We start from the raw sequence: 12,739 nt of genomic DNA on the forward strand, positions 1-12,739 counted from the left end.
GAAAGTGAGTCTGACACTTTACTTAAGAAAGCAGCGAGCGCCTTTTTGCTTGCAACCGCAATGGAAAGGTTTCTGTGCACCCGGAGCAAAATTAGTGAGCTACACCAGCGGTATTGCAAACTTTGAGGGCGTCTGTCGAACTTCATTAGAACAAAGCAAATGCCTTTACGTCTCTCGTGTTCTATCGCACTTTCGTCGTGACAAAGGTGCATCAATTACGGTAAGAAGGTTCTCGCTGTGCTGCCGCCCCTCCGATATGTAACATGCAGTGCCGGTCACCTTAGTTGAATACTAGCGGCGCGGTGCTTAGCTGGTCAACCTGACAGACACTGCAGCTTTTTTTCTCTTTTCCAGTTTGCTGAATTTAGGAGCCAACCTATACAACGCACCAATCAATATGAGAGTAAAGGCATACAGCCATAAGGCACAGTGCATCTTTGTCTCTGCAAAATATTGAATTATCGAACAAAGGGTGGCTTTTCACTTCTGTTTTCGGTAACGAAAACACTCGTTACATTAGTATAAATATGGCAGTTCTGTATTCCTAGCATGCTAACATACTGGGATTAACTTTGCTCGTACACAGGGCATGAGGGAAGCATAAGTGTGCAGGCAGAGTAGCATATAAATGCAATGTCAGCGACAACAGATTAAGGGATAGAGTCATGAGTAAGGTATACTCCATTATCACATTTTTGGCCATAGCTCAAAGTGATCTCCAAATTTTTTTTATTTTACAGTTTATACAGTGTTGTTGGGAAAGCCTTTGGTGAACTTCTCTTGGCCACTTCTCCATCTATAATAAAAAAGATGGGAAGTGACAATGCATAAGTCACTTCATTCAACCTAGACAGTATGCAAGCAAAAATGAAGCTTCGCAGTTTCATGCAAAAGGTATCTTTGCTATTTTCCCACACCATAAGCAAGCTAAAAATTACTAATTCCAACACTAAATTTGCAAAGAAAAAACATTTTACATTGCATACTCTATGCATGCTTTGGTTCTGCATGGCAACAGCTCGACTACTACTAGGAAATGCAATGTATGAACATGATACCACTGAATGTCAGTGACAAACACTTTTCTGCAGAACACTGAAACCATTTGAAAAAAAGAACCTCACCTGTTTCAAGTCAAGCAGGTCAGTCTTTAAAGCCCAGGCGTTTTCGCAGCCACTCTCATCTTCTACTCTGATGGGGTACCCTGGGCAAGGCAGCAGAAATGACTGACAGGTTCCTTAGTTCCCGCTTTCATGAGAAGCTAGCATGAATGTACACATGTATACACACTACTCTTAGTTTAATTGCTAGCATGTGTGCACACTAATTCTGTGCATAGGTGGCATTCTGTCATGGGTTAAAATTTAATATTATGGTGCTATTACATATTATAGATACTCTGATATTACTGTAGTTTGTAAAAGCCTCCACACTCTGTGCACAATTTCCAACACTCCATGCTATGGAGAACCACACTGAAAAGCCATATAAACATCCTAACTGGCCACTTTCATTAGGAAGCAAGCCAAATTCGAGAAACCAAGTCACTGGCTTCAGGCACGTTTCAGTTAATTTGGCTAAAAAAATCACTATACACAGTCATGCAAAGGGGCTCGTGTTGATTCACTACAAACAAAATGCCAAGAGATATTAGATTTCTCTCAGTTTTAGTTACGAGAGAAAGAACAGGCACTGTAGGACACTCAGTTATTGCTGTGCACAGCATGGAAAACAGGAAAAGCATTGAAATGGCTGCTGGATGACACCACTCGCCCAAATGCAGCATGGTGATAAGACTGGGTGGATTCGGACAACTCCTACGCTAAGTAAGAGACATTTTAATTTTTCAGCTCATATTATCCAGTATCCTTCAACTGAACACATTCGTAACATGAATAAAGTGCCAGAAACACAAGAATAAACTGATATCATAGAGAAAGAGCTAAATTTTGATTCTGTTTTGTCAACCAGATTCTGTGTGTCAGCACCCAATGGTGCCACAAACAAAATTTGCTTTAAGCCTTGCTAGAGGAACTGTTAGCTAAAAATTTTCTGTGTGCCTCCGCTCCTCTCGTGCTGAGTGGGTCTACGTAAGCGGAATGGACCAATGAAACATTCTGCTAAAACTGTCTTATGAAGCTGCACTTGCAGCAGAAAGTCTTTTTGAGCTGCACAATTCTGAAGTCAAGGTTCATGTGCTTCAGCACATCAAATGACTTCACAGGTTCTTAAAAACACTCGATCCAAAAGAGATGGCCAGATCCCGGCCGCGGCGGCCATATTTTGATGCAGGCAAAATACAAAAACGCCTGTGTGCTATGCAATGTCAGCGAACATTTAAGAACCAAAGGTTGTCTAAACTAATACAGATCCCTGCAACACGGCGTCCATCATGGCCCAGGTGTCAAGTTTAGGAAGTTAAACCCCACAATTCACAATTAAATTTTCTTGGCATATTAGGTATTTATGTAAAAAATTCCACATTAAAAGGCAGCAATAATCGCATGATCAATGGCAAGGCATGTAGTAAATTTTTGTATTCTGAGCATACTGCCCTCTAGCACATGGGTATGTGCCGTTGAAAGTGAAGATACAGTGCAGGTTGCACCAAAGTATCACAAGGGACTATTAACGAATGTGCACCACCAGCGACAAACGAAACCTAGCCAGAAAAGTTAGATAGGAGAACAAGCGCAAAAATATTACCGTATATTGTCGCGCATAAGTCTAAGTTTTTTTTTTTAAATGTCCTTCCAAAGTTGGGGGGTAGACTTATAAGCGGAGTCTACGTATATGCGGAATTCCCTCCAAAAGTCATCGTGCGGGTGAGAAAGGATTTTTTAATGATGAAATGGTCCTCGAATGGTATCGTCTCGTGTGGTGCAGGCATTCAGGGGTACTGCTGAAGCCCCGTAGCATGCTCATTCTGGACTCTTTCCGCGGCCACATAACCGACCGTGTGAAAAAAGCGGTAGTGGATGCGGGATGCGACCTGGTCATCATTCCGGGCGAATTGACACCTATTCTTCAGCTACTGGATGTGGCGCTGAACAAGCCATTCAAAAACCGCATTGGTGCATTCTACAAGCGGCTCCAGCAAGAAAACCGAAAGGGCGGCTGAAGCGAGCTTCTTTGGGCGAAGTGGCGAAATGGGTCCACGATGCCTGGTACGGACTACCAACAGACATAGTCTCTGCGGCTTTTTCCATGTGCGGCATCTCGGTACCGCTTCCAACGACCAGCGGCAGCAGTGGCTCATAAGATGATGATCGCGACTGTGTCCTCACAAGCGACGACGCGTCAGAGATGTCTCATGAACGAATAAATGTTTCTTTATGACTCGGCCTTCTGAAAAACTTTTTCGGCGAGCTAGGACCACAGGCTGTGGCAGCATCGACCTAAATTCGGAGTCTAACTTTCTTTTCCCCAAAGAGGGTCGCGAGTTGGGGGGTCGACTTATAATTGGCAATATACGGTAGTTCCTAGAGAGGAAATACAGGCAGGGTTCGCTGATCCTTTCAGAGAGCAGTCACCACATCTTCGCAATAAAAATCAGCTGCGCAAGTATTCAGTCCCTCTCAACTGAGACCTTCTCATTTTGATGTTTGCGTTTCCGTTGTCTTGCTTGCGTTTGATGCTGACAGTACACAGTACGACAAATTCATGCAAGCAGTAACAGAAGGTAAACTGAGAGTAATGGATTAAGCAGAATAAACTGCCTGCATGCACCACAGAACAATCGAGACAGTGGCCACAAGCCCCAGCAATGTGACACGCACAGTTTGCCCTTGGACGCCTTCTTGCCTGGCTTGTCCATGTGGCTCTCATCTCGACCATCAGCGCCCATCTGGTCATCCACGTCTTGTGACTGCACCTTCAGGTTCTTCTTTATGTTCGCCACCTAAATAATAATTCGAGCGAGACATCAGCTTGCTTCGTGTCATGCGGCACACAAGAAATAATAAAACAATGATACAAGGCAGTTTGCCATGATAGACTATGCAGCTGTTAGTAAAAACAGAAAGGTGGAAATAAAGCATTCCCGCAGGGTGTTCACATATTCTACAAGCTACCCAGAAGGGTTCTTCAAGTGTCAGCTTGAACTGCTCGGAGCATGTGGATACAAATGAAGGCCGTTCAAGGGAACAGTAAACGCCTACAGTGGAAGGCAATGTGCCATATAGGGGCCAGCTTACAGAAAGTTGAGATACTCCTTCAAATGTGCTAGTTAGATGCAAAAATTGTGTAGTACTTCATTTGCCAAGCTGTAAATCAAATCCTGCGATATTGCCAACTGCATACATACAGTACAATGCACAACAGTGCTACAGTAAACTTTGTAAAGCTAAACTCCCATAAAGGCAAAGAGTTTAGGGACCACTGTTCAGCTCCGTGCTCGCACAATGCCAGAAAAAAAAAAGCCTATCTGGTGCATGACGGCTATGAAAGAGTCATTACCAAACTTTAGGCATATTTCTTGAGTGAAAAAAAGGACTCCCAACGACAACGAAATTGCCAACAGAATGTATGACCACACATGCTGTGTAAGATCTGCGAGATTATTTTTCCTCCAGAAAACTCAACAGACATTGCCTTATGCAGTCCTCTTCAAATACACTTGTTTCATTCTAAATTTACTAAAAAGTGGCTGTATACTCCTGTCCTTTTCTTTTAATCTGAACTTTTGGAAGGCTGAATGGATACACACAATCCAGTCATGCCTCTGTTCTGCATTTGTAAGGACACCACTCAACATATTGCTACATACCTGTCCACACATCCCTTTAAACCTCAAATAATCTTAAAAATGCCCTATAGTTAGAAATGCTTAGAAACAAGACAGACTGCATCCTTTAATTGAAAAAATCTCTACTTTCAACATGACTACAAATAACCGGGACTGAGATGAGAAAATGTCAAAAGCTCACTGAATTTATTTTTTATGATGTTAGCAACGATATAAAAAAAAAAAGTAATGCAATAAGAAAGAGCATGCACAGAACACGTCACCTCATTGTCTATGTGCTGCTTCATTTTCATGTGTGAATCCTTCATGGCATTAGCACGGGCAATCTGGCACTCAATGCTGTTGAGTACCGTCTCACAACTTGTGCACCTGAAGCGACAACAAAGCAAACACATCAAAGAATACATCAGAAAATCATGACAAAATTTCCGATCTCACGAGCATTCACTGCAGAGTAGACAGTTCATAATCTAAATTTCCCAGGGCTGCAGGTTTTGTGCACGCCGGAAAGCCATGCAGAAATGAAACTCTAACCCTCACAAGCTTGCTTCTCATTAATAAAAAAACACTTAGATGCACCTCATGATGAAATCAATGCCAGTCCACTGTTCTGAATACAGTGTTTTCCTCAAATCATACGCAACGTTGTCTTATAACAGTGAGTTTACCTCTTCAAGGGGTGAGCTTGTACTATTGTCACGAAAAGTAGATGGACCCCAGAAGCAGATTCAAAATTATTTCTAAGCATGGTAGACCACGCTTGTTGTTCTCAGCATCTCTTGCACAGCTGTCTAGCGTACAGCTCTCCTCAAATAAAAAGTGGAAGCGCCTTTCATAGTTCATTTACTTTTCAGGCCAACAGCATTTCTACTAAACCACGGCTGTCAGAGGTAAGGAAAGGAAGCAATTGAACAGTATATGCTGGCAAAATGTTGCTAGCCACCACCTGGCAATGACTTGTCTTGAATAGTCATGATTTGCCCCATGTTTCAGTGGTACTCTTCATGCTGAAGTGTCAAGTGTGTCAAGTATAACCACATTATTATCTAGCAGGCCATGAATGTTCATACTAATTAATACCTAGCGCCACTTCGCTGCGCTGGCACTTCCGCTGAATACTGTACGGCTGCCAAAAGTTCAACCTGACCAAAACTGCAGACAGAATCAAGTACTATCTTCCAAACATATAGAACACAGAGATCTTCAAAAATTTTAAAATTTGCTTTAATTTCACAGCTATCCTTAATGATCCTCACTCTGAAGGAGAGCAAAATGCTTAAGAGTTTTCATTTTCTTTTTTTTTTTTTAAGGGGGGACACTGGTCCTTGAGACCAAAAAATGACCAAAAAATCGATTTTCAAAAAATGAGATTTGTGGAATCTGCAGCTATTATTTTCCAACCGTACCCATTTTTTCCCTTAAGAAACCAGCATTTTGACCATAATATTAAATTCAGATCATCGTGTGGGCTGAATTTATGCTGGAGCAGACAATTTAATGGCATGAAAATTTTGGACATCTGGCTGTCTTAGTATGTCAATATCTCAACATCTAGGACAGATAGACATGTCATATTGTTTGCTAAGGGAAGCTGAAGGCACAGTGTATGCAATAATCGAAGCAGATTTGTTAAATCACACTTCAAAAATTTATAATTTCGCAAAGTTTATCGATGCATTACATTCACACCTTGAACGTTGATATTCCAAGTGCTGTAAAATTACTAATGAGGGTAATAAGTAAAAATGGTTTTGGTTATTGCACTCTTTAATCACCATACTATGTAGCCATGGATTAAAAATAATTTTTTATTGAGCAGTTTTTTTTGCACCGAGGTACTAATTAATGGCTAATTAAAATTAATTATCTTGCGAACCGACTAATTTATGTGAAAGGTAATTTCATTGCTAAAATCAGTATAAAAAATTAAGCAAGGTGGTACAGTTTCATTAGGATTGGACTAAAAGTAAGGAAAATAGGTCTAAGACCAGTGTCCCCCCTTAAGATAGCACATGAAGTACTGCTTCAAAGGGCAGTTTCCAGAAACAGTGACAGCAATACGTGCAAATTGCCAAAACTACAGGTGATGGTTATGCCAGATCCTACAGGTGAATGCCATGGTGTCAGCTGCAATGCGCGCAGACCTTGCAAAGAAAAACCAAGAACGACACTCAAGACTGGCTCTCAGGAATAAAATAGACAAGCAATAGTTTTTAAAAGAACACCAAAAAGCTACTGACACCCAACGGCTGCAGTTTGGTCTAGATGACAAAGCGCATTTAGAGGTTTACAGCGCGAGAGAAACGACAAATGGGAGTGAGGAACAAAGGAAAGTGCTTGCCCATGTTTCTCATTCTTATTGGTTGTTTCTACCGTGCTGTGGTGCAGCTCTATGAAGCGACGTCAAAGCAAAGGCAAATGCGTGAAGTACTGTGTCAGGATCCCTCACCATTCCTGGAGCACCTTGATTATGGTGCTGATGTCTTCCGGACGGATGTCCCGGCCAATGGTGTAGTCTACTTCCAGCTGATTGTTCTTCTGGTCCAACTTCCCTCGCACCACATCAGCGTATATCACCTCAATGATCAGATCTTCCAATTCTCGTAGGTTCTTCATGTCAAGCTCTTTTAGCAAGGTAGAGTATGGAATGCACTAGATGGCAGGAAAACAGGGAAAAAAAAGGAAAGAAATATTGGATGCACAAGGATTTTTTTTTTTTTGACATGACACCACTTTTGGCACAGTGCTACAAACGCATTCCTAGGTGGCTGTAGTCGAAATTTTTGGAAGCCACGTGAAGAAAAAGATGCATTTTGCACATTTTTAACAAGCACAGCATACACACTGTCAGAAGGAACGATACAGACATTACATTAAGACTTTACCACACATACTACCGATGGAGCTTTTCCGTATTAAAAAAAGGCCTTTTAGAGTGCAGATCTTCAACCCACACCTGCGTTCTCCATGTTATTCGGCATCGGTGGCTACCCAGCCTGAGACAGGTGCCACCTGCCACAACAGCGAGAGAGGAGGAATGGACAACCGGGAGGTAGCTGCCACGGGAAGATCCCGGAGGGCGGCTAGCAGTGTAACACGGCCCCTACCATCAGTGGCAGCTGCTGTGTGAAGAGGTGTGCTCAAATTTCACTTTACTATCGTAATCGTCTGTCAATTGTCTTCTCAAAGGATTGCCAACAGAAGTGATGAAACCAGGCACCACTATGGTTTTATTTATATGTGCATGTACGTACTTCCCACAAATTGCCAATAGCGAATCCATCTAAGGACAGTTTTCAGGCTGATTAAACGGCAGGCAATTTGCTCAAAAGTGCAACACTTTTCAAACAGGGTTACCTGATACACCGGATGACATCTACCAACTTCCATGGCAATTGGGGATAAACGACAAGCTCGGAGATCGACCAGTTCCTGTCACTGACACTAGGAAGTCAATAGCACATCAAAGGCCTGTGAGCTTGCATGATAAGCCACTCTGTTTGCCTGGCTGCCCATGGGCACCACAAAGTATTCATTGCCCTTCGCAATCAACACTGCCTCGAGCTTCTGCTGCATTACTGTAGCAAAACTGCCGTCACATATGCCCCCACATTATCTGCCGCGAGTCGGGCGCTGAAATGCAGTAGAAAATACAGCTTACCTTTGTTTTTGTTGCTAACGAAACAATGGTGAGATGCCTCAATTTCGTAATCATAGCTGGTGTTAGTGGTGGGAATTGAGCCTTGTTTTCTGCGTGAAGGAAACAAATAGCTTACTTGCATAAAAAAAGCACAGGACACTGGAAAGCTACAGGCACACAAAAAAATATGAAAAAGCAAAAATTCAAAACTTGGTTTTAAAGGAAAAAAAAATGGGGGTCGGGCACTAAAGGTGTAGCCTACCGGCTATGGAAAACAAGCTACTGCTATGCATAAGCACACAGGTCCTGAATACAATGTCTTTTCACAACAGCCACACAAGAAAGACAAGTTTTACTACATCTACTCTCGCTCTGTCTCTGACAAGTGACTGCAGACATGAGATAGCAACACACCAAAAAGACTAACTGCCTCAACATTACAGTCCACAGGCTACAGTGACTACTAGGCTTTGGTTGAACTTTATTCATTCAGCAAACCTGCACTCCTTCATATAATTTTGTTGTTTTTGTGTCCTGAAGAAATATTCAATGTATTAAACAAAGCCCAAAGCCCCTCAGCTCAATAGACCAACATAATTTTCAGCCATAAGGGCCAGTCACCATTTTGGTGATGACCAGTGTTGTCGGTAACGCGTTACAAGGAACGGCGTTACCGGTAACGCGTTACTTTTTGCGGTAACTTAGTAACGTACTCGTTACCATTTCGGAACTGTAACGGGTAACATACTTACGTTAACATTTTTCGGTAACGTGAGGTGTCACGTTACTAGTTACTTTTTATTTCAATTGTTCCCCTCCGCCTCTTTTTCAAAAAAATAAACGCCGAAAATGATGTTGCAAATAAACAAAATCTACCGGTGTTCTCGACGACCCTTGTTGCGGCTCGCATGCATGCCAAAAAGCAGCAGCTCTTGACGACGCACTCAACTAAAAAAAAAAGCACGAACACGCACTGACACGCTTATCTTCACCCCCAAACCACTCACACACACAACTCTCTAAAGAGTGGACGCATGCCGAGCCACCAATGGATCATTTGTAGAAATATGTAAGTCAGTTTCTGCGTAAGCTTGTTTTCCAACCAAAACGTCTCGTCTCCAGGCGACACTCTCGCATTCTTTGTGGAAGCAGTTCCCTATTCTGAGTAAACTCAGGAATGTCGCCAGTTTACTTCAAGATGGCCCCAAGAGAGTCGTCGAAAGAGTACAATGGTACAGCACAGAAAAGGGGATTGCAGTCAACCGGCTTTTTCTATCTGCAACTGCGGCTACGTTTCCGGTTATTGAGTTCCTAAGCGAGCAAAGCTGAACTTGAACACCTTGACGTAAACACTCGCATTTTTGCGATAAATATGCAGGTTGAAGTAAAAAAAATTGTTTATGTGCGCAAATATATTTTTTCCGGAACTATGACATTTAAGCATTTCTTTATTGCTACACAATTTCTGCGTAATTTCGTAAGCAGAAGCACACTAGAATTGCTGTAAATTTGTTGAGTTCAGCTTTGTTTTCTTTGTGAAGTTTGAATTATATGAATTATGAGCTTGATAAAATTATTATCTTGAGTTCTTACAGCGAAGGCGCACTGATTAAAATTTATGGCCATGGAGTAATGGCAAAGTAACGTGCGATACTTTTTTTCGGTAACGGTAACGCTAGCACGTTACCTTTGTTTGTAGGTAACGTAGGGCGGTAACGCGTTTTTTTTTTTGTAGTGTAACGAGTAACATATTTAGTTACTTTTTTTCGGTAACGCCTACAACATTGGTGATGACACATATGGAACTACCACCTGGAACCGCTGTCAGTTCCCGATTCTTAACAAAGCAAGAGAACAGGCGCAGCTAAACTGATCTCACGCCAAACAATCCTGTGTACAATTCCTGTACTAGGTAGCAGCACTGAGCAGAACAAGCAATGCAGCGCCAGACCAAACTATTCTGAAAAGGCCGCATGCATTTGTTCCGAATGAAACATGAAAATAAGTAGTCAACAGCTGAAAGAAAAGGAAGGCTTTCTCTCACCATGGTATGTTGCATAGGTCCCGAATGCAAACAAGTTGAGAAGGTTTAGGTAGCTGCTGTGGGGACCATTTGCCAGCTGAAAAGAACATGGAAACAGTTCTTAACATGAAGCCTACTTGCTAATGTGAGAAGAAAGAACACCCACTGCATGGCCCACATGGATAACACTGCCAATGGCCAACAGAAGAGTATGGTAGTTTTTTGGTTACAACAGACTGTATATACACGAAAGGGTTAGTTAAGGCTATGAAGTTTCAGGTGTATCATAAGTATGAGCTGAACCAACACTTTCTGCAAAGTACATGAGACCCACCCAAATTTAAAAGAGAAAATGCCAACGACAGGGAAGTTCCTGAGATTTGCTTTACCATGTGGCTCCACCTGTCAGGCAAAGGAGGAGCCGACACAAACAGCACATGACTCAGTGGCTGCGCAAGTTGCATGTTGATGCCAGCAGGTGGCGCCACATTCAAAACTCTCCACTTGGTTCCTTTTACACATGGGAGTTGCAGTATACAGCAGTTTCTGAATGATTCCACACAATCCAGACAGCTGCAGGTGTTAAATTGCTTCTCAAGCAAAACAGACCAAGATATGTTATTTCGTGCCCAATATCTGAGCAAATAGGGAGCAAATGTGCACAGAAGAATTTTTGAAAATCTTCCAGCCAAAGCTGAAAGACCCTGTATGTGCACAGAAATCGTGATGGCATCAGTGCAGAGTGCTGGCTCTAACGTTAGCTGAAGATAACCATGAAAGGAGGGGTTTGTGAAGGCAGTGATGCAGCATATGACAAGACTCACAGATTAATGACAACATAAATGCAAGGTTCCACTGTTTTGGAAGATGTACTTAACGTAAGATATTGGTATTCCATGCTTCTCGGCATTCTTCCTCTTTATCTTACTCTTTTGTGCGTAACACTGCACAGCAGGGCAACAAAACAAAACACATTACCTAAATAACAACAATCTCATGTTTGCCATGTTTGCCATTATGTGCAAGCACATATTCCAAATGCTGTGCGACACGTGTGCAAAGCATCTACAGGTATGAGTAAGACAGCGGGTATTAATTTAGATTTCTGGATGCTTCTAGAGATTTAAAAGTTCAAATATTTCAGCCCCGTCATTCATCTTTTGCAATACTGTTCAGGTCACTGCATTTATTCACCCAAGGACTGCCACAAGCAGCAAAAGGATGGAGATTTTTCCCCTGAATGGGAAATGTGTGCTTACACATCACAGCAATACATGAACGCAGATGGCAGAAACCTCATCATTCGGCTCACCTCCTGAATGTTTGGCATGTCGAGTAGCTCGCCAAACACATGAACGCCAGGGGCTTCTGTGACCTGCTTGATAAGTTCGGCGGCTGCGGCACCTTTCGCCGTCTTGGCCAAGAGAAGGTACTGCTCCAGCTGAGAGGACTGCATCACCGTGGTGGCTGTCTTGTTCTCAGCCATGGTTACCAGATCTCACTACCCTGCGGGGTGCAATCAAGCCGCTTCGTGTCGAACAGAAACATAGCTTGCAGGCTTCTCAGTAACGTGCGCCGTCACCGCACACCATGTTTAGTAAAGCAGCACAACATAACTTGCCAGCAAAGTTCAGTACTGCCGGCACACAGAGGCTCGAACACGTGGAAAGTTCGGAAGGTCTGATCTGTCACATGCCGCCAGTGCATCATCGAAGGATTGGACCGACAAGACGGATACCTCAACCCGGTCCCGATATTTCTCAGCAAAAGGAACCGACATGCACAACTACGCAAGCACAAAAAGCAAAGCCGCCACGAGAACTGGGAACGAAAAATTGAAAACCTCATGCCACGGTCCTTCTCCAGAACCACAAACACAAACCTGCTGAGCACAAGTTCCTCGCGAACGGACTTAAACAAGACAGTTTGCACATGCTCCGCGAGCTTCCTCAAGGTGAATACGGGTTACAATTTATCTAACGTAATCAAATCACTTGTAAACAAAGTAAAATAAACGAAAAATGCCTATCTAATTGCGACAAATTGGTAAATTTTCTGGAGAGTGCTCGACACGGTACGAACACGCATTGGGACAGCCACGATGGCGCAGGCATACCCCCAATAAGAGCACTTGCAAAGAACAAGTATACTTACAATAAATATGTTTCAATAAGAAAAGTTAGCGCTGCAAAAACAGCTTAAAAAGACTCAATGCACTCTTCAAGTACACTGCTTCTAGTCTATTCAACCCAGAAAAACAGAACGAACGGAACCGGCCACCGAAAGTCAATCCTAACGAGTTTCGTAATTCGAAAATAAATATTTGTGA

At 42.6% G+C, this 12,739-nt stretch overlaps 1 protein-coding gene across 2 annotated transcripts; it reads right to left on the reverse strand.

Moving 5' to 3' along the window:
* Positions 1-670: 670 nt before the first annotated feature.
* On the reverse strand, positions 671-12,707 carry CSN7 (COP9 signalosome subunit 7). 2 transcript variants are annotated; one of them, XM_089574365.1, is made up of 9 exons: positions 12,565-12,707; positions 11,723-11,916; positions 10,432-10,507; positions 8,409-8,497; positions 7,197-7,399; positions 5,011-5,116; positions 3,805-3,901; positions 1,125-1,204; positions 671-796 (listed from the first exon to the last, which is right to left on the reverse strand). In XM_089574365.1, exons 2-9 carry the CDS (start codon positions 11,894-11,896, stop codon positions 707-709), a joined length of 915 nt encoding a protein of 304 aa, XP_089430491.1. In that variant the 5' UTR covers positions 11,897-11,916; positions 12,565-12,707; the 3' UTR covers positions 671-706. The 2 variants fall into 2 exon arrangements, with proteins under 2 accessions (XP_089430491.1, XP_089430492.1); XM_089574366.1 differs by having other exon boundaries at positions 707-796; positions 3,780-3,901.
* Positions 12,708-12,739: the final 32 nt, after the last annotated feature.

Source organism: Amblyomma mixtum, chromosome 2 (genome assembly GCF_055824585.1).
Source record: "Amblyomma mixtum isolate Tamu chromosome 2, ASM5582458v1, whole genome shotgun sequence".
Classification (NCBI taxonomy): Eukaryota; Metazoa; Arthropoda; class Arachnida; order Ixodida; family Ixodidae; genus Amblyomma; species Amblyomma mixtum.

Excerpts from the sequence above, each read along its gene's own strand:
- CSN7 (XM_089574365.1), bottom strand. The coding sequence starts at position 11,896 with ATGGCTGAGAACAAGACAGCCACCACGGTGATGCAGTCCTCTCAGCTG. Across the intron at positions 8,498-10,431 it reads GACCTATGCAACATACCATG|AAAACAAGGCTCAATTCCCA; the intron begins GTGAGAGAAAGC and ends TCCTTCACGCAG. Across the intron at positions 797-1,124 it reads ACCTGCTTGACTTGAAACAG|ATGGAGAAGTGGCCAAGAGA; the intron begins GTGAGGTTCTTT and ends TTTTTATTATAG.